The following is a 22,412-nucleotide window of genomic DNA, read 5'->3' on the forward strand; positions in this document are numbered from 1 at the left end:
GTAAAATAAACGAAATTTCCAAATTGGTGAAAAATAATTCTCTTCGCCATTATACCGTCTCGTGTGTACATGTTAACAGTTTTGTGTACACGTTTTTATTTTCTTTTATTTAATTCTGTTCCATAGTTCCTATGTTTTTTTTAAATTGACCTAGCCGATTTTGATATTATAGTTTAATTTGGACTTATTTTGCTAATTTTTTCTTCCTTATTTGCTCCCAATGTTTTGTATTTTAATGTGTTGCTTTTTATTATATATTACTTATTAAAAGAGATAGAATATACATACTTTTGGACCATCGCCAGTCTGAAGATGTGCTTGCTAGCGAAAATCTCAACCTTTTTGCAGCTCCCGGTGAATGCCATCTGTTAATTTGACAGATATATATAAAATATATTATAGCAAAATCAATAAAACATACATTTTATTATAATCCTAAAATAATCAATATAAGAGTTAAGAGCTCTAACATTAGAAATACGATCTGTGAAATCACAATCAGCAATGTAACGTCTATTTTGCATTAGACATCAATTGAACATATTTTTATTATTCTTACTGATACAAAATCAAAAATCACTAAATCAAACTAAGCTCTTACTAAAACTTCAAATCGTAATATACAAATGTTTTTAAGATAATTACCTAAAAAACATACGATACTAAAAATAATATAATATATAATAAAAGATAAGATACGATAATAAAAAATACGATTTTCAATCAATAATTTATATGGAACTAGCGACTCCAAATTATCAGTATAAGGTAACTATATTGTTCATGTATTATACAATACTTCCAATTGAATCACTATCTATTATGAAAAACCGCATCAAAATCCGTTGAGCAATATATCCATCATATAATTACCTATACGACAGCGACGCCCCAGGGCTTATGGGTAATAGCTCGTCTGTCCCTTCTTGCGCGATGCGAACAACGCTCGTGCAATTATTGTGGACCCACAGCGTAATGCGGCCGGCGAGAGCAGCCGTAGGATTGTCAACGTGCTTTTTCAACTCCACATTCTCATTAATATGTAGAACGCTCTGTCGGAAATGCCCCATTTGTAAGTATATTATTTATAGTACAACATTTAAGATGTCTCAGTGTTTAGAACGCATAACATCTTAAACGATGATCGCGGGTTCAAATCAGAGGACGCCACTGGGTCCACGGACCCTGACCCATCGGGTCAAAATAAAATGACGCGGTAGCCGAGGCTACCGAGGAAGAAAAGCCCGGGTAGGGACGGTAACCTCGAGATCGTACCCAAGCCTAGCCTAGGCCAGGCTGGAAGACCCGTCGATCGGAGGTTCAAATCCAGACAAACACCACTTATATTCACATGAATAATTTGTGTTTATTATTCATCTCGTGCAGCGGTGAAGGAAAACATAGCGAGGAAACCTTCAGGTGTCTAATTTCATAGAAATTCTGACACAGATGTATTCCACCAACACGCATTTGAACAGCGTGGAATATGTTCCAAACCTCCTGAAAGGAGGAGGTCTTAGCACAAGAGTAGGAAAATTTATTTGTAGTAACATATTATTTAAGGTATATAGTTTCATAATAAAATACCTTTTTATAAACAGCGCTCCAGTCGTCTACCAGAGCCCTCAAGGTGCTGACGCGCGCGACGTGTAAGACCACGTGGATGTCGCCAACGCGGAATCGAATCCGATTGTCAGCGCCGAGAGCTACAGTGCCTTGCGCGCGAAATTCGTTGATGAATTTCTCCATAGTCCCATTAGCTGAGTCTATTATGTCGCTCCTTTACAAGAATCACACATTAGACTTGCTATCACGTATAATACGTATATCGTAAAAGTTATTAAAATTATTTTTAATAATTTTTTTACTGGAAATACGAACTACTATTGAGCTCTCAACAATTACGTATAAAGTATATTATATAATCTCAATACAAATTTAAAAATAAATAGAATAAGGTTAATACAAAAATATATCCGTGTATTCAATTTACACTTCAAATTCACTCAGGGAACGGATTTAATTGTTTATTTTTTTAATTGCATTATATTGCAATAGATTTAGATAGAGAAAACGGTATATGGTATTATCTTATGATATATGAATGATACAAGGGTGTAATTCTGACTTACGAGAGATATGTATCGAGTAGTAGTTTCGTGGTAGAACCAAACACGCAGTGTATGGCGAAGTCGCGCGCACGCAGCGTTAGAATCCGATGATTCTGCACGAGTGGTCGGGAAGCATAGTAGCCCTCAAGGACTCGAGAGGAATTCCTGTGTACGGACGTAAATAAAACAAATGACATCATTACTTTTAGTACAATTATTAAGCTTTTAAAAATTGAATATTTTAGACAACCTCCTTGGTAGTTTGTACACTGGTTTTTATGGGTACGTCACTCCGAAGTCCCGGGTTCGGTTCCCAGCCGAGTCGATGAAGGAAAAGTTCATTAATTTTCCATGTTGTCTTGGGTGTGGTTGTTTATGGTACCGTCGTTACTTCTGGTTTTCCATAACACAAGTGCTTTAGCTACTTACATTGGGATCACAGTAATGTATGTGTGTTTGTATTATCATTTTTTTAAATGTTTATAAAAAATAATAATAAAATAAAAAGCCAAACTCCAGTGGTTTTTTTTTGGAAAGAAGAGCGGGGCGGATTGTTAATAGAAGCGATTTAATAATCAACCTACCTTGGTATGACAGCATTATCATTGTGCGCATGTAGCTCTAAGGCAGCGAGACGCAGAGCAACGCGCGTTCTCGGCAGGAACAACGGCCCAAAGTATGAATCCACTCGTAACACCCCAGACATTTGGTCAGCTGTCACGTTGTATGACCTCTTGGAGTAGTCGTTAGAGGGTGGAGTCTCGCCTGACTATTAAGGACACAGAGACATAAATTTAATTCATAAAGTTAAAGCCTTTTTTAATCATAAGACTAGATATAAACACAAACTATTGGTCAAAAGCAATAAAAACATATATACGTAAACTTTTCGTTGGTAGAACTCTAATTAGCACTTCATCGGCAAAGACTATAAAATTGCCATTAAATACTATAAACCGATAACATCCGAATTGAGTACGCTATCCAAAATTATCAATATTTATTTCTCATGTGAATATGATCTTTACCCAAACGTAATAACTTGTAATATCATATGAACTAATATTTTCGTCAATTTGACACGTCGATTTTCATGCACTTGCTTTCTCAGGTTGAACTGACGCGAGAATCTATAGCGACAAATAGCGTCGAATGGCGCGATAGGGAACTATTTCTATTGGTTGTATAAATCGGCAGTAATCGGGTTTATTTTCATTTCATTGCATTTTCCGATGCTACAACGAATTTGTACAACATACTATACCTAATTGTCAATTTTACCCTCTTAGAAGATTTGGCTTCAGTAACCTAAAAAAACCTTTATCAACGTAATGAATTATTTGGGAACCACGCAGAGACACATAATTTTTTTTTATTTTTTTAGCCTTAATAAAGCAATTCAAACATTTATATTTGATTAATTATTACTAACATAAGTTGGTAATTTCTCAATAAAGATTATTAAAAGAGATATTTTGGAAAAGTAATTAAATTCCTTACCAATGGATCTTCTCGTGGCATAAATTTTCTGGCCTCAAAGTGAAATGGTAGTGTATGATCTGATTCAGAACACGCGCGTATCCGCCACAATATCGCAAACACTGCATCTGAAAAGCAAGGATGTACTCGTTAATAATAACCAATTATTTAGGATCATCTCTACATCTAAAATATTACTAAAATATGTCTAAAACATTAAATAAAAAGAATAATAAAACCATTGTTGTAACTGTTTATTAAAGTGTAGTTTTAGAGATAGGAACTATATTATATTTACACATATAATATAATATTTCATAAATAAAACAGCAATTACTGTTACGACTATTCTTAGGGACTCGTGTAATTCCTCACCGGCTTCCTCCACTATCGGCATATAGTGGCTATCCGTGATATGTGCAATAGGAAAACCAGAATCTCTTAGTTATGTTTATTTTGCGGTTCTATGTGAATAAAGAAAAGCTTAATAATATACCTACCTTACCAGTGTTGCCAGAATAAACATACGTGTTTTTAAAAATATGGTAATTTTGTCGTCAATCGTGAGGTATACCTACCACTTGGCGATGAACTGAGCAGCATCTCTTTTGGTTCCTTTATTGGCAGCTTGAAGTACGTCTGCGGCTCCCAGCGCACCAACATTGGACAGTACAGCTCTAGAACACATTCTATGTCGTCGTCCTAGAATATAAAATTTGTGAAAATATCTTCTGACAATGACGTCATGCTAGTGATGATGCACGTCATGTGAATTACTTTTTCAGTTTTTTTCTATAATAAATAAAAGTAAAAAAATCAAAGTAAATTTGTTTCTGAACTTATTTTCATTTTGTTTAGTTTAGATTTGTTACAAAGTTTTCGATAAATTATTTTATTTCATTGTTTTGTAATTATTAGTTTTGGTTTGTTTTTATTTTCTTTTACTTTTATTTTTAATTTCTTAAGTTTTGTTTTAGAGTTCAATACTTTATAAGTGCATGTTGTGTTCTCCTATAATTGAAGGTACATTTAATATTTTATTGTCTAAGCTTGTATTTTTTGTATTACATATGTACCTGTGTTGGAGTTCCATATTAAATAAATAAATAAAAGTATTTTAGGAAGCCATAAAACGGAACTAACCTGCAAGTCAGGTACAGGGTAAGCGATGAGTCGAGTTATCGCCCGCGGGTGCGGATAGCGCCATGTCAACATAGTTCCGTGCAATGTAACCTGGTAAGCCATTGGCTGGTGGCAGCCTGACACTACCTTGAAAGCGCCGCTTCTATATTCACAATGAAAAATAACTATTAAGTATGACGAATTGGATAAATGAGTGCTTTGATAAGTACAAGTGTTAATTCCTGAATAAAAATCCATTCAATCTTTAACCAAATATCAGTCAATTGCCAGCAAGATCAACAATAGTCCCTGTAGTACAGTACCTTAAATAATTTGGCTTTCATTTAATAGATTAATTAATATATCCTAATATTTTAGATTAAAATCTCTATAAAGTTTATTCAATGTCTATAAAATTAATTTTCAAATTTACATTCAGCAATACGAGTCCTAAGAGTAAAAAGTAGTGTCACGTCATGGTGTATAAATTTTAAAAGGTAGGCATTGAATTGTATTAGACTTTTTTTAAATACAGATGTATATGATGAGATGCTATTGTTTATTGTGATTAATTTAAAAGATATGCTGAATAATTAATACTTACCGTAGGTCATCCTTATAAAAGTGGTTATTGGCATCGTCGGTTTCAGAAGAGGTCTGTTCATTCGAAAATGCCGTCGACTCATTTATTGTAGATTTATCCGATTCTTTGCTTGCTGACAAATCAGGCGATGACGTCATCTAAGGACAGGACAATTTGTTGAGCTTAACATTCTAGTTGTTCTAATAAGCCTCATAATTATTTTTAGTCTGTGGTTAAGTAGATATTTTATTGTTTTTTATAAATAGGTTAAGTCTAGTAAGACCTTTACCTTTACCCATCCTAGTACTTCTTTGATGGTCTCGTGTATTCGGGCTGCAGTTGCCAAATCTGCCGGTCTCAAGTCAAATATTATCTTGTCTAAGTCAACACCGACTCGCAGAGTTGGTACGCGAAGATCAGAACCTCCCTCTGCTATCCGCCAAGCTTCCCAATTTGCATCGACTAACACCCTTTGAATTGACAAAATTACAGAATGAGTTAGAATTATTGAAGGATAATAACTGCATGTGATAAAATTTTTGGTAACATTATCAATCAAATATTATTTGTAAATGGCTATTAAAGTCTGGGTAACTTCAAGAAGTTGAGCGAGGCCTGGCCAAGGCCAGGGAGTATACATTTTAAGATGAAGACAAAATAGTATTTATATTTTAGAATTTAGGATTATTATATAGTTTTGATATAATCCAAAACATCCCTCACCCAGCCATGAGAGGCTGTAATATAATATGTCGCCTGTCCTCCGCGGATCCAGCTGTTAGTACTGCTGCAGTGATCAGACTTCGGAAGGTCAACACGTCGGGTCGCTCGCCAGCTGCCAGCTGTATGCGCACAGCATCACACCCCAAAACGCCCTCCGAGCCACGTAAGGCTATTTGATTTGTCTGTACTATTACGCAGTCGATTCGGTGACGAACTGTTGAAACAAACAAAATAGTTCTTTATTTTTGAATCTGGAACAAAGGCGACTAATTTCCTAATCGAGATCGTGATCGCGATACGAACCCATTTTGCGTCGAAGTTTATATAAAAATGGATTCGATATTTCCGCTGTTTCTTCACAAGCTGTATCTTTCGTTGTTGTGTTTTTCTTAACCTGGATTGAAATAAATTAAATTAATTTATTATTATTGTTAGAGTTATTTTTGTTATAAATTGTATAACTATAATTTATTAGAATAATTTAGTTAAGAATATGTCGATTGACTATTTCTAGAATATGTTGTAATGTAATATTTTAATTGTTCACGATGAATACTGGCCGATTGTCTGATACTGGCCGGTAAGAAAGAGAATGTCAAGAAATCGAATGCGGCGGCAATGTTTGGTGATATTTAGGGCCTGTCCGCACAGCGATATTTCATCGCGCGGTTTTTATTCTTGCGTATTATATTCCGCGATCGGAATTACACTAGTACGCACTGCAAATAAAAATTCGTGCGATTTTTGTTAGTTTATTTCTGTTCCCGGCTGAGATGCACGTCTAGAATGGACAATCGAACAAAAATTTTAATATATCTTCTGTGGCGGCGGCGTATCAAAAGATGTCATGAACATTAGATTCACCCATTTACGGCATTGAGACCCATGAAAGGTTTTTTTACATAAAATATCAGGGCGGGATAAGAGGCGCGCGACATCCTTTCCTTAACGCCACCGTTGCACGACTGAGCAAAACGCGCGAATTTTATTTCGCAGTGCGGACATAGCCATAGCTACTTTATACTGCACAAAACATTCGCGCGGATTTATTTCCGCACCGCATCGCGTCAATTCTGCATGAAATCACAGATTTTTTTATCGCGCGATTTTTTTATCGCCTGTGCGGATACTTCCATATGATTCAATGTGTTACAGAATGACGAAAAAAAAACCGCGCGGTGAAATATCGCTGTGCGGACAGGCCCTTATATTATTGATTTGGAAATAATGAGAATGAGAAGCTAAATTTAGAAATAAAAATACGGGATGTATTGTAAAACATGAAATAGTGGATAAAATGAATGTGAAAATAGTGCTAATAAATGAATCTGGAAGAATATCGTTTAAAAAAAAAAAAAAATTATTAAATAATATTACTTATTTGGTGGTAGGGCTTTGTGCAAGCCTGTCTGGGTAGGTACCACGACCAAATAACAGTATTAAGTATTGTTGTATTCCGGTTTGAAGGGTGAGTGAGCCAGTGTAATTACAGGCACAAGGGACATAACATCTTAGTTCCCAAGGTTGGCGGCACATTGACGATGTAAGGAATAGTTAATATTTCTTAAAGTGTCATTGTCTATGGGTGATGGTGACCACTTACCATCAAGTGGCCCATATGCTTGTCCGCCAACCTATAACATAAAAAAAAATTACAAATGAATTTTTGTTACACTTACCAAGTCCACAATGCCTTTGATCCTACGAAGTCTATCTGTGCAGACTTCAAACATAAGTGGTCTTTCGACATCCAATTGCACGATGCCTCGGGCGCTTGACTCTCCCAATGGCGTCAATCCGTCTGAATTCGAATAATAAATAATTAAATATTGTATAAATAATTTATTTAAAATTATATATTGCTTTTTTTTTCATATATAAGTATACCTAATGATAAATCAACGCGCGCAGTCGCAAGTGTTGGTGGTATGTCCGTGACTGGATCCGGTGTACCCTTGGTGGTGTCAAGGAGCGGGGCATTCCATTGCTCCTCATGCTGACCAACCCCAAGACCTATCCAGGCATTGAATAGTGATACCTAAAAATTTAGAAGCTAAAATTAGCTTTTTAAGATTTATCCAGCTTTTTATATATTTTGGAATTAAAACTGATATTATCATCTTCCATATACAAAAGTGCGAGAGATTGTTCTTCAGTTGGTGGATTTATTATAACTTATATTGTAAAGATACATAAAATTTACCTTATAATTTACAGATAATTTTCTATGTAATTTGTTTTACAAGATACAATAATGATATATTGATTATTCGCCAATTGCTACTAACTTATAATTGATTAAGCACACCATATATGACCATATTAATATTGAAGTAAATAACACATACCTGTATGGTTTTCTGCTTCCTTCTATTCCAATAATATAAATTCGGTTGTTGGAATGTCGCGTGAATTAATGGCAAATTTCCTATAGCATTCCTTGCTAATGGCAAAGTTTCCTAAAAAATGGAGAATATTTGATTCCTTAATATAATTCTGGGCTTTTTCGCGAAATAATGAAAATTCAAATATATATCTTAATATATAAGACGATAGAAGATATCTTAATATAACAATAACAAACGGTTTATTTTCTAATGAAGGAGAAAACTTTTTGATTTGTTATCAGACCCATAAGGAATATAATTATTGTCAGTTTATATATTCTTTGGGAGCATATTTACTTTTTCATCTAATTTAGTCTTTCCGATGTCCACATTTCTTATAGTCTCAGTGAGACTTCTGCTCGTTGTCATTGAAACTCTACCATCATCCATTCTCGATTCATTTTTATCATCAATTACAACCTGCAAATTAAATCATTAGATAATTAAATGTTACAAATTAAATCTATTATTTTACGCCAACCAGTATTTAAGCAAGCACCAATTATAAAAAGAGTTTTTATTTATATAGAAAACATAATTGTCATACCCTTATCCGGGGCTCTTGAGGTACACGTTTCTTATACACGCCGACCGGAGCACGTAAATCTTGCACTTCTCGGGAATTGTCGTCCTTTACGTAGAGCGATATATCAATAACTCCCGTCGTCACGAATACTTCCAAATAATCGGAAGGGTTTGCCCTGACAAATTTGACGCACATAAGAAAACACAACCTCGAATATATCATGTGTATTTTTTATTAAATGTATAGAAAATAGTAAGTAATATTAAAGCAAAGTGAAGCAATCATATTTTACATATATTATAAATAATGAAGGTACGTCTTTTGAGAAATTGAGTTAATAAGTGACCATTACAGCTTTGAGCTTTGAGCTTATGAAAAATACAAAACAATAGACAAAACATCGTTTTAAGCATTCGGGAGCCTAAATCTTATTTTGAATGATGTGTATAAAATATACATCATATAAAAATTAAAAAGTGTTCCATATTGTTTTGTTCAAAATAAATTTTTTGCACCAACTTAAAATTGAAAATTAACTTACGTATAATCAAAGCAAGGTTTGGCGACTAATTTCTTGATAGGTATAAGTTTACGACCTTTTTTATAAGTAGATTGGGAGGTGGTTGTTTCGACGCCAGAGTCGATCAGGGAAGGTCGATTTATTTCGGTATTTCTTTTAGGTGGTGGTTCTGTAAGATAATGGTATTTACATATAATTTTTAAAATATTGGTGGCGGCGTATATAGACAGCTGGACCCAAACTACAAAACATCAGGCAAATAAAAAAAAAATTATACATTTTTGTGGCAGCTCAATTTCAAGACAAGGGCCTAAAAAGCCATTCATATGCAATTAATTTCAATCCCATCGGGATTTCCGTACCAAAGGATAAAATATACTTTTGTTTGTGTTACAAAATAAGCAAACACGTACCTTGAATTTTTGGGGGTGTCTTTTCAATGACATTTGTTGAAGAATCATCTGATTGCAAATTACCATCATGTAAAACATATGGGCACGTTATATTCTCTTCATCGAGAAGGAATGAACCCCTGCGTCTAAAATTTATTAAATATTATTTATACCGTATTCTTAAAATGAATGATCCCAAACAAAGTAACCTATCATTTATATTATAAAGCATGATATAACACGATTTGCCTGAATGAGTTTTTGCATCTTTCATGACAATAACAATCATATATAGTATGACACAACTTAGATGTCGCATCGGCAAAATTCGTCAAACCGATCACATCCGAATTAAGTACGCTATCCCGAATTATCAATATTTATTTCTCATGCGAATATGATCTTTGCACAAACGTAATAACTTATAATATCATATGACCTAATATATGACGCGTCGATTTACATGCACTTGCTTTCTCTGACGCGTGTATGTGTAACGACGAATAGCATCGAATGGCGCGATAGGGAGCTATTTCTATTGGTTGTGTAAATCGGCAGTAATGGGTTTTATTTTCATTCCATTGCATTTTCTGATGCTACATCTAATTTGTGTCGTACCATAGTTTATTATCACTGTTAAAAGTGTATTAATAAGCATTTTAATCTCGTTTCAGGTATAATATAGGAAGTAATATAAGAGTCAAAAAAATTTCATAAGCTTGAGTAAGTTTTTACCTTTGTCTGAACACATGCTTCAGTTCCTCTGTAAACATTCGAACTAGATCAAGATTTTGCATTCCAATCTCTATCGAGCAGTCTGAAAGCAGGTTGAGTTCCACCGCTGGACCACTAGCCAACCCACCACAGCTAAAAATAGCTGGAGCTAGTATGCAACCTATATCCACGCTGTAATAATAGCAATAATTTATTCTAAACATTTATTCCTTAATACATTTATAAAGTAAATGTATTAAGGAATACATAATATAAAACAACAACAACAACAACAACAACAGCCTGTAAATTCCCACTGCTGGGCTAAAGGCCTCCTCTCCCTTTGAGGAGAAGGTTTGGAACATATTCCACCACGCTGTTCCAATGCGGGTTGGTGGAATACACACGAGGCAGATTTTCTATGAAATTTGCCACATGCAGGTTTCCTCACGATGTTTTCCTTCACCGCTGAGCACGAGATGAATTATAAAGACAAATTAAGCACATGAATCAGCGGTGCTTGCCTGGGTTTGAACCCACAATCATCGGTTAAGAGGCACGCGTTCTAACCACTGGGCCATCTCGACTCTTTTACTTTAATATAATGCATACAGAAGAACGTCATTATGTATGTGAGTCCACTCACCTGTGAAGAATTGGAGTGATGACTGGTGAAACAACTGGCTGACTCCATTTTAGAGCGGGGTTTTCACGACCGGTGCCTTTTAAGATTTGCGATTCTGTTACCTGTAAGAATCATTTATAATCACTTTACATACATATGAACATACTCTCATAGAAATGAATCGATATTTTTCCTGTTTTTAACTATTTCATATACTAGTACAGTAAAAGGACTCAATTCGGGTGTCAGGTCTTGAAGAGTATTTATAATTATTTTTATTAGTCAATAAATACCATACAGGAGAACAATATATGTATGTGAATTATCAATAATAATAAATAATAAAAATAATAATAAATATTCACTGTATTATGAGTTATTTTTTACAATAACAAAAATAAACGACAAGAAACTATTAAAATGCTATGTTTACCAATTTCATATTAAATATGTACCATGTTCTTTGAATTGAAATTTCTGTTAAGATTGGTTATTCATACAATAAACGTAATAGTTACCTCCTGATTAACGAGTTGACTGAACTTGGCCGAACTGATTGCCACGTGTCGAACCAACACTTCATACTGACGGCTGTCCAAGCCCGGACACAGAGCCGTCCAGTTGCTCTCTGAACTTGTACTAACCGATTGTCTGGAGATGTGATATTTTTATTAGCAAAAATCATTAATAAATCAATTATAAAGTAAAAGATTATATAAATATTGAATGTCTTTGAATAACGATACCTGCAAATCGGATTTTCCGGGTGCGGGCTGACGGTGACTTTGCCTAACTGTAAAATTAATCACATTAATATATGGTACAGTATAGGACAACATCACAGACATTACTCTGATCCAAATGTAAGTAGATAAGGCACTTGTGACACTTGTGCACCAGACATTTCGTCGTACATTGGGATCAGAGTAATGTATGTGATGTAATTAATCAATATAGTTATCAATATGGCGAACACTGTTTTAGGTAATTAAATATACATACTATTAGCATTATCGTGTCGTCGTCGTCAGTTTCGACCTCTTCAGAAGTTGTTAACAGCAGCCTCAGACCGCCAGCTGTGAAGTAAAAGAATGGCCACTGCCACGCCTCACGTCTGTTTGGAAATAAACAGTTTGAACTCAATTATATCTAATGTTAATTTAATTTGTTTGAAAGTTTTCTATATCTAACATAAGGAAAAAGCGTTATGCTCGTCACACCCCTGTAGCCAATCTTTCCCTCTGTTTCTAATTCTCTTAGTCTCTTTCTTTTATATGTAGATTTAGTATAAGCTTATTTAAGTTTATTTTTATTACTGGACACATATATTATATTTTATAAGGAGAATGTATTCAGATTTAGTTATTTAGGTTTAATAAAACGAAAACATTTTAAACTTTAAATCAAATCTATAAAACTATTTTTGACATTATTTTATATAATTAAAATATAGAGATATTTCATAATTAGAATACATAAATGTGTAACATACTTTACTTCCCGAGTCTGCAGCGCGCAAGCTGTATGCGGTGTTAGTTCGTGTATCCATGTTATTATGTTATCCAATATGTCTGGCTGAAGCACGGCCTCTAGAGGAGCGAGTGTTCCGAACACTTCCCACATACTGTCCACATTCTGTTGACAAACGACAAGTTGTATTATTATACGATGGTACGATTTCAGCCTCTTATCAAAATGCCACTGTACCTGCTAACAATAAATACTTACATTCAAAGCGTTTTGTTCTAATAGTTTGGGATGTAATTCTTCTCTCCAGCTGTCAGGCAAGTTTGATATCCTGTTAACCGAAAAAAGATAGTAATACTTACACATGAAATTGAATAAAATATATAATTCATTCTGCAAATCTCGATAAAAATCATTTGACTATTCAGAACAAAATATTTGTGAAAAATTTGCCCATAAACAATTTAATCAAACTGGTGACATTAATCCTACGAAATTAAACTTAGGAAAAGAGTATAGTACGACACAACTTAGATTTTAAATTAAAATTCGTAAAACCGATCACATCCGAATTGAGTACGCCATCCCAAATTATAAATATTTATTTCTCATGTGAATATGATCTTTACACAAACGTAATAACTTGTAATATCGTATGAACTAATATATTCGTCAATTCGACACGGCGATTTTCATGCACTTGTTTTCTTGGGTTGAACTAACGCGGGAATCTATAGCGACGAATAGCGTCGAATGGCGCGATAGGGAGCTATTTGTATTGCTTGTGTAAATCGGCAGTAATCGGTTTTATTTTCATTTCATTGCATTTTCCGATGCTACATCTAATTTGTGTCGTACTATACTGTAGTCTGTAATGTATCTTACAGGGCCTGAGTAACCGTGACTGTGAAGAACTGGTTATCCGCCTTTGCATGACTTGGTTCGCGAACTTCAAGTATACGGCCGCCCAGCACACCGGGCACCCACTCAGAGCTATTCGTGCTGTAATATTAACAGTAGATTTTTTCAATTAATAATCATGTAAATAACTTGAAATAACTGTTAGAACTAGCGCGCACTGGTAACTTTTGTCACGGTGCCTGTTTCGTCACTCTAGTAGAGTCCATGAATATGTATGGAGGTGCGCTCACTTTACGACGTGACAATTGGGTGACATTTGTGTCTACATATATAATATATATAATACATATATAATATATATGGAATATGTTCCAACCTTCTCCTCAAAAGGGAGAGGAGGCCTTTAGCCCAGCAGTGGGAATTTACAGGCTGTTGTTGTTGTTGTTGTGTGTCTACATCTGTACATTCACGGATTTGACAAGAGTGACGAAACAGTCACCGTGACAAAAGTTACCAGTGCACGCTAGTGCTTAGTAATATATTGAGTACCGTCTATAGTGTCGTACTGAAGCCGATGCTATTTTAATCTTGAGCTGGTTGTATTGATCTTGCACATCTATAGTAGACATGGTGTCTTCCAAATCAAAGGCCAGCTTTATATGAGACGAGGAAATCAGAAGTGCTGCACGACTAACCACCCATTGGAACCAGAAGAACGTCGTTAAAACGTCATCTGGAAAGATTATTGCTTATGCTAGTAACAATTATACATGGGAAGTCAAATCCAATTGGAAGATGACTAAAGACAAATTAATACTCGTGACAATTATATTTACGCAAAATTATTTGTTGAGATCTTGAAAAATAAATGTATGGTATTCGCTGTACATGCCAGCCAAGTCACTATTAGAACTTTAGAATTAAAATTTAAGTGTATAAGTAATTAAATAGAAATACGTTTTTTGTGGGTACATTTAACAACAAAAAACAGGTATATTTGTACAAATGGCACCTGGAGCATTAAGATCCTTTGCTTCGAATATACTAATCAGCTGCTCCGAAGGATTTTCACTCGGAGTCTCTTCGGAAGCACTCGGCCTTGCCTCAAGTTCGGATACTGATCTGCAAAGATACATTTATTGTTGCTATTTGCATGCTATGATAGAAACGACAAACATATCACTTATTTTATGTCACATATTTGTTTATAGGGATTAGAACAGGCATCAGGTACTGAGTAAGCCGTTATCAATTTGTAAGATTTTATATTGTTTGTCCAACGATGATTTCCACACCTGACGTTAAATACGACCAAGCCTTATCAAATATTATCCATTATTATTTTTACCCGTTTTAAAGATTGCGAAAAACAAATCCTTATCCAACAAAGTACCTTAAATTTGTGCAATTTATATAGATCAATAAGGCCCTTTAAAGCATGTCAATGAAATGGAAATTTATAAAACATATTACAGCATTAATATGCAGAGACAGCGGTTTCTCTTGTCTAATGACGACAAACTTTCTATATAACAAAATTTGCGGCATGTAAACCTTAAATATATATAGAACATAGGTATATATAACCAGTTAGAATTCCTTTAATTTAGTTTATTTATACTTTGGGGGATATATACTTATATATCCCCCAAAGTATAAAAAAAATCGACTAGTATACTTATACTAGTCGATTTTTTTTAAATCAAGTAAATCGTTCTAATAGCATTCCTCATATGAGGGAGCGTCGTTTACAGAAACATGTACAGATAGTATAATGCCACAGATTATACAGATGTGTACAGATTGACACATGACTGAGCTAAGTCTCTAAGATCTAAGGTGTGTTTTTAATTAGGTGCTTATTCTATCACACAAGTGTAATGTCACAAAACGTGAAATATCAAATAAGAACTTTTAAAAAAATGTAATTATAGAAATGTAAAAGAATATTGGTTTATTTAAAAATAGAATGTTGGAATGCTCTATATATATCTAAGCAGCTAAAATATTTCACTATAGCTGACTTACCTTGTAAGTGATTTCTTTGTGCCCCCAAGTGAAGACACTCTCTGTTTAAATGTCACGGGTGGTCTACGAAGCAGTGACATTACATGGGCGAAGCAGTGCATTGCAATGGCCACGGTTTGAACCTAAAATTTGATATTAATGTCTTACGGATTGCCTAATGATGAATACATTTATAAGAACTAATTATATACAAAATAAGCATTTAGGTACATGCAGCTTCTGTGATAAGGAACTCGATGGCAGTATTTTCACAGATTATAAAATCGCCTGAATAATGTATGTGATGCATATAATGTACTTGTTATGAAAATTTTCTACTCGCAATATATTGATATACCTTGTGTGTTTTAGTATAGGGTCGTGTTATAGGATCTTGCTTTGTTATTTTATATGTAGTAATGAATTAATTATTTTATAAACGTTGCTTCGACGGTGTTTAATTAAACACAGATATCTGTGTTTAATATTAATTATTAAAATTAAATTAATATTAAACACAGATGTAGAATTAACAGAATTTAATATCTGTCTCTTTCTAACATCGTTGAATTGTCATTTGGACGATAAAGACACATCATTGTTTAACTCATCTATCTAACCTAAACAACATTTATAAATTACGTTGACGTGTAAAACTGACAATGATGTTATGATATAGCCAAAATAAAACACTTATAACTAGTTGGATGATATTTTCGACATAAATCTCACCTGATCTTGATCTAGCCTGACGATGATTGGAGGAGTGTCGGCGTGGACGTTGACTCCTAACGAGATGATTGGCCCGGTTGTGACAGTGGCCGGGTCTGGTGGCGGGTCAGGATTCGGTTCCGATGGCCCTGGCTGTTATAAAAATAAATTAACGCCATCAAAACTTTTTTAACCGTTAGTTAGACAATAAACTATGATAGAAAGATATAGCTTACCTCAGGACTGAGTTTACTTCGCCTGCAAATAAAGAAAAAGAATTAGTTTAGTTTAATAAGCCATCATCACTATGTACATACATTTTAAACATTACTCACTTTGCTGGACCGCGAACAAATTCCTTCAATGAGGAAGGTTTGAAATCGGACCCCGTCATGAAGTACTTCGTTTTCTAAAACAATAATGATCGTATAAGATTTACTACAATATTTTATAGAGCATGTATTAATAGTTGTAATTGTGCTTACCTATAAGCAATTTAACACATAGCTTATTTAAAATGTTGTGAAACAAGACAGAGTAAAATACAGAATAAAACCAGACTTAAGTCTTTGTGCGTTCTGTGCCTCTTATAAATCTAATTTAACTTTACGTTACATTTTTACATTTTAACCGAATAATACATGAAAGAGCGTGCATCCCGTGGCTCTGTAAAAACAGCGCCGGGCTTACTAAGATGCCAAAAGATTTTACGAAACAAAAAAGAAAACGACGGAATCAAGAATCAATTTCAATAAGATTATTTTCGCAGTACTCGCGTTTTAGGTATAAATAGTAGCTTTCCTTGAGTTCACGATTGCTTCACAACAAATTTTATCAAATCCGTAACAGTGGTTTGGTCGTATAAGACTTCCCACTCGAAGTTCGGATAGTTTCATTCGTATTAATAATATTCGTACACATATTTAAAAGTGTAAACACCAATCTTGAGTTAGTAACATTTGACAGGAATTGCGCACTTATTAACATAAGAAAAGATAATTAAACACGACTTTTGGTATCGTTCTGTATTCCGAAATAAGGCCTTCTTAACATTCAGATATGATGTTATATCGAGTCATTTTCTATCTACATAATGTCGGACTATATATAAAAGTCACTTACATCTTCATCCCGGTTGGAGTCGTGGCGTTTTGGTTTAGGATCAGGCTTCTTACTGGTCTTGATAATTAGACTCTTGGTGACCACCGACACAGTGATACTCGTTGTATTGGATTCGAGCACCGTCTGCGGCACAAGCACCCGCGACGGTTTCAACTGAGACCTAAGTCCTGACATAGATTTTTCCCTTCCAGAACGTTCTGTACCCGGTCTGACTTGTAAAGTGTAGCAGGACATGTCAGTGATAAGCGCCTTCCAGGGAAATGAGTCTTCTTGCGCTGTATAACAAATGAAATAATATCTCAAACAAACAAACAACAACATCAACAGCCTGTAAATTCCCACAGCTGGGCTAAAGGCCTCCTCTCCCTTTGAGGATAAGGTTTTTTGGAACATATTCTACCACGCCGTTCCAATGTGGGTTGTTGGAATGCACATGTGGCAGAATTCCTATGAAATTTGTCATATGCAGGTTTCCTCATGATGTTTTCCTTCACCACTGAGCACGAGATGAATTATAAAGACAAATTAAGCACATGAAACAGCGACGCTTGCCTGGGTTTGAACCAGCAATCATCGGTTAAGATGCACTCGTTCTAACCACTGGGCCATCTCGACTCAAATGTCTCGACATAATAACAAATATATATTTATTTGTAATTAAAGTGGTTAAACGAAAATATATTTTTCTGTTCTATGTATTCATTGAATTTTTTGCTTAAGAAAGAAGAGAAATAATATGGTAACATACCCGTAGTATCACGCCTCGGTCTATGGAACGTAGGGCGGTCGAAGTTGATATTTGTCCAGCAATTTTGCGATTGTGGATTTGATTCCAGAAGTAAACGACCAACGCTATGAGATAGAAGATATTGTATTGATTAACTTGAACCGACTATGAATATGACTTGGTCAAATATGATACTATAAATATCTTTGTTTAAGTTGTAATCGTTTAACAAAATATCTAAAATATTTAATATCCTTTTTTCATTAGCGACAAAAGATTTATTTAAAATTTCGTATTCAAATAAGAATTTCAATCGTCGAAAGAGGTGCTCATCATAGAGAGATAGCATTCCCATGTAACACGTATATACATATAATTTTGTAGTATTGTTCGCAATATAAAATTTAATCAAATAATCATTAGTTATTTGTTAATCTAATATATTTTTGGAAACATTTATAATAAACCAATGACGTCATTTATTAAATTGCGATCACTTAAGTTTTTGGGACTATAAAAATTATATATATAATTAATATGTTAACAACTTTTTTGAAGTTCACATTTAAAAAATATTTCATGATGAAATGTCGCAGGACGTTGCAGCTCTATATAATTTAGCTAAGGAGTGGTAACAGCTTGATAATTTCCAACTGGTGGGATAATCTCCCTCTGAGGAGAAGGTTATCAGTATACTCCACCACGCTGCTCCAACGCGCGTTGGTGGATACACAGGTGACAGAATTTATTCGAAATTAGACACTTTGATAACTCAGTGAAAAATTAAATAAATATATAAATAAATATGAGACAACATCACATACATTACTCTGATCGCAATGTAAGTAGCTGAAGCACTTGTGTTATGGAAATCAGAAGTAACGACGGTACCACAAACACCCAGACCCAAGACAACATAGAAAACTAATGGTAATCTACATCGACTCGGCCGGGAATCGAACCCGGGACCTCAGAGTGGCGTACACATTAAAAACCGGTGTACACACCACTCGACCATGGAGGTCGTCGAAAATTCTGTTTTCCTTTTTAATGGAAACCATACATACCTTATAACAAACACCCGGTGCGCAGTGGTGACGTGTCGCTCCATAGCATCTCTAACGGTCACGCAGTCGAGGGCGGACACCGAAGTCGAGGATATGTATATCTGTATGAGGCCCACTTCGACGCCGAGGAGTAGTCGTTTGAGTCGTTCGTGCAACAGTAACAACTTTTCGCCTTTCCACCAAGTTTCAGTCTCTTGATTCTGGAATATGAAACTTACGACTAAAATCTTATAATTATCTAGACTTGAATGTACCCATTAGGGTAGGAACAACAAATAGGAGACTATTTCACTATCAAGCCTCGGAAAACATATAAACATAGTAACATTTAAATAAAACTAATTATAGCAGTGTTCGTGGTCACGGGTAGACTGCAAAGTGCTCGAAACGTCGGGATGTTTAAAAATAATTAATATACGCGATTCATCCGTTATAATTAGTTTTATTTAAATGTGTAATAATCGCGAAAATTTAAGACAACATAACATAGTAACAAAATTATCATTTTTTTTAATTAGTTTAATATATTATAATACCGCTTGTGGGGGATGTTTCGTTTCCTTCTTTTCACTTTTCTCACTGCTCGATTCCAAGCTCTTCGTTCTCATATGAACCAGTTCGGCACCGGACCCCGAACGACTAGCACCTCGACCGCTTGAAGACTGCAAAAAATTTCGTACCATTTTAAGACATATATTAAGTTATAGGCACACGTTTCACTCCTAATTCAAACACTATCAGTAAACTCGACGCTTATTTCACTCGTATTAGTTAATAAACAGAAAATATTGAAACAATTGAAGATGAGAAGACTGATGTATTTTGTAAAGCCTTAACTAAAATAACTAATATGAAAATGATAGCTATTTAAAATGATATTCGTTATAGTATGAACTAACTATAAAATGTAAACTTAAAATGGTGATTTTTTGGTCACGATATCGTGTTTCGAAATTTCAATCGGGTTTGGATCATGCACGAATTATTTTAATGTTCTGTGATACATGTTTACGTAAAACATAACGCGAAAACTACTCACAGGCGGTGTGACTCGTCTCCGAGACAAGTATTGTGACGAAGAAACGTTTTTCAAGCTCGGGTTTTGGGGTATGGTTTCTGCAAAGGTAATACATAGGTATAACATAACATAAATAATGAAACATATGATATGTGCATATATAATGAAACATACATATGTGCATTCTTTAATACCCAATATTGTTTTGTAAGGGTTGAGTGTTAGTTTTGTAAATGTCAGATTTTATCTTTACTAAGCATGCGGAAACTACATGGACTAAAGTTTAATTGTTGTACAAAAACATGATTGAAACGATTTGTGTCTAGTTAATCTACAACACGTGGTATTCTAATGATATCTTGCCTGCGATTATCACAATGCAAATGCTTATTCTAATGTTAAGGAAATTGATTACAATGCTAGATTCACTATCGTTCTCAATAACACATAATAAAACATGACATTGTAATGAACCGCTAATTAAAACTAATATTTTACATGATGTGTTGTAAAGAACATGGTTTTATATAACACGTAGGGGCATTTCTCTGTCGGTCGGATTTGTGTTCTATACAGTGAAGCATCAATGCCGGTTATTTTTTATTATTTTTATGGTATAATTTGGCGGACGAGCATATGGACGCTGCAAGAAATATTAACTATTACTCACATCGTCAATGTGCCACCAACCTTGGGAACTAAGATGTTATGTCCCTTGTGCCTGTAGTTATACTAGCTCACTCACCCTTCAAACCGGAACACAACAATACTGAGTACTGTTATTTGGCGGTAGAATAACTGATGAGTGGGTGGTACCTACCCAGACGGGCTTGCACTAAGCCCTACCACCAAGAAAAGTATTTTTCCTACCTTACTTGTAATTAAATCTAATAACAAACAATTACCAGTCTGCGGTATCGGTAACACTTTGGAGCGATAGCTCATCCAGGTGACTAGCATAGGATCGATACTCAGTGCGGTGGGCTTGACCGATAGATTCACATATTCCATTGCATTTACGGCGGTAGGGTCCACACAATATTGCCAACTTGCTTTTAAGTATGGTCTGCAAAATATAATGTATACACATATTATAGACAACATTAATTTAAATATATACGTTAGTAAATACGAATAGAATGTCGAAAAATAATATTTATCATTTTATTTTTCAGCTCGCAATTATTTCCTTAATAGGTCTTTATAGCATTGTTCAGTCTCCCGGGTCTGTAAAAGCACTTTAAGCCATGCAATTGAAATCTTTTCCGTGGTCGTGTCGGTTTTGGTGACCCATCAGATTATCCGACCATTTCACTTGTATAGTGCCGATGGCAAGATTCCGAAATCATTCAGAAGTATACCGTCATAATAAAATTTCCATATTAAAGACATATTGAAGTTATTAACTTACTTAGAAGTCGGAGCTTCTGGTGCAGATAGTACCCACACTTGCTTTAATTCACCACCAACTAAATAAAATAGGAAAATATAATAAATTAATTTCTCCTTAACATTTTATAATTATATAATGACCATGGAGGAAGAATTCTGTGAAATGACGTCAAAACGTCTGAGGCATGGACGTGGATGGATATAGAAGAATGGAACGATCAAAGATACGATGGATGGATTGTGTGAAAGACTGGCTGGAAAGATTACTTGTGAGATGACGTCAGACAGAGAAGTATGGCAGAAGAAAACATGCTGCACCGGTTAAGGGATGATGAGGATAACGTTTTATAATTATTTAAATGGTTACACGTGGTGTATTCTCTATCTATATCTTCTCTATCTATCTCTATCTATCTCTTCTTATCTCTTCTTACAATATGATAAACTCACCCGGAGAATGGAATGCGGTAGCTTTGATGGAGTTGAGCGTCATGAAGTGTGTATTGATATTGGTCGTGATGTATCTGCGCAACAGGAGCTCTTCTAATGTGACGTCAACGGCAACATAATCTACAAGAGATTGAATATATATTCAGGTCAAAATATTTAAGTTATACATTCACGAATTTTAGTAATTTAATTATAATTTAATTTCATATGGTGGTAAGGCTTGGTGCAAGCCTGTCTGGGTAGGTACCCACTCATCAGATATTCTACTGCCAAACACCAGTACTTGGTATTGTCGTGTCTCGGTTTGAAGGGTAAGTAAGCCAGTGTAACAGGCACAAGGGACATAACATCTTCGTTCCTAAGGTTGGTGGCGCATTGGCGATGAAAGGAATGTTTTAATGTTTCTTT

At 34.8% G+C, this 22,412-nt stretch overlaps 1 protein-coding gene across 1 annotated transcript in view; it reads right to left on the minus strand.

The window, feature by feature from the left end:
- LOC124542837 (vacuolar protein sorting-associated protein 13B) overlaps positions 1 to 22,412 on the minus strand; it is a 55,920-nt gene that overhangs the window by 23,033 nt on the left and 10,475 nt on the right. Inside the window, 41 exon segments of the mRNA XM_047120720.1 lie at positions 289 to 365; positions 874 to 1,052; positions 1,588 to 1,780; positions 2,133 to 2,276; positions 2,696 to 2,880; positions 3,612 to 3,718; positions 4,169 to 4,292; positions 4,734 to 4,875; positions 5,317 to 5,453; positions 5,585 to 5,765; positions 6,019 to 6,232; positions 6,322 to 6,412; positions 7,698 to 7,819; positions 7,906 to 8,056; positions 8,367 to 8,477; positions 8,703 to 8,825; positions 8,953 to 9,106; positions 9,473 to 9,620; positions 9,865 to 9,989; positions 10,579 to 10,749; positions 11,204 to 11,304; positions 11,701 to 11,833; positions 11,929 to 11,975; positions 12,185 to 12,296; positions 12,675 to 12,817; positions 12,911 to 12,980; positions 13,535 to 13,651; positions 14,060 to 14,243; positions 14,523 to 14,632; positions 15,539 to 15,660; positions 16,250 to 16,381; positions 16,465 to 16,486; positions 16,564 to 16,637; positions 17,351 to 17,625; positions 18,099 to 18,202; positions 19,145 to 19,344; positions 19,681 to 19,806; positions 20,184 to 20,260; positions 21,068 to 21,228; positions 21,574 to 21,631; positions 22,005 to 22,124. Coding sequence (XP_046976676.1) covers positions 289 to 365; positions 874 to 1,052; positions 1,588 to 1,780; positions 2,133 to 2,276; positions 2,696 to 2,880; positions 3,612 to 3,718; positions 4,169 to 4,292; positions 4,734 to 4,875; positions 5,317 to 5,453; positions 5,585 to 5,765; positions 6,019 to 6,232; positions 6,322 to 6,412; positions 7,698 to 7,819; positions 7,906 to 8,056; positions 8,367 to 8,477; positions 8,703 to 8,825; positions 8,953 to 9,106; positions 9,473 to 9,620; positions 9,865 to 9,989; positions 10,579 to 10,749; positions 11,204 to 11,304; positions 11,701 to 11,833; positions 11,929 to 11,975; positions 12,185 to 12,296; positions 12,675 to 12,817; positions 12,911 to 12,980; positions 13,535 to 13,651; positions 14,060 to 14,243; positions 14,523 to 14,632; positions 15,539 to 15,660; positions 16,250 to 16,381; positions 16,465 to 16,486; positions 16,564 to 16,637; positions 17,351 to 17,625; positions 18,099 to 18,202; positions 19,145 to 19,344; positions 19,681 to 19,806; positions 20,184 to 20,260; positions 21,068 to 21,228; positions 21,574 to 21,631; positions 22,005 to 22,124 — 5,367 coding nt within the window.

The sequence above is a fragment of the Vanessa cardui genome, chromosome Z (genome assembly GCF_905220365.1).
Source record: "Vanessa cardui chromosome Z, ilVanCard2.1, whole genome shotgun sequence".
NCBI classification, from domain to species: domain Eukaryota; kingdom Metazoa; phylum Arthropoda; class Insecta; order Lepidoptera; family Nymphalidae; genus Vanessa; species Vanessa cardui.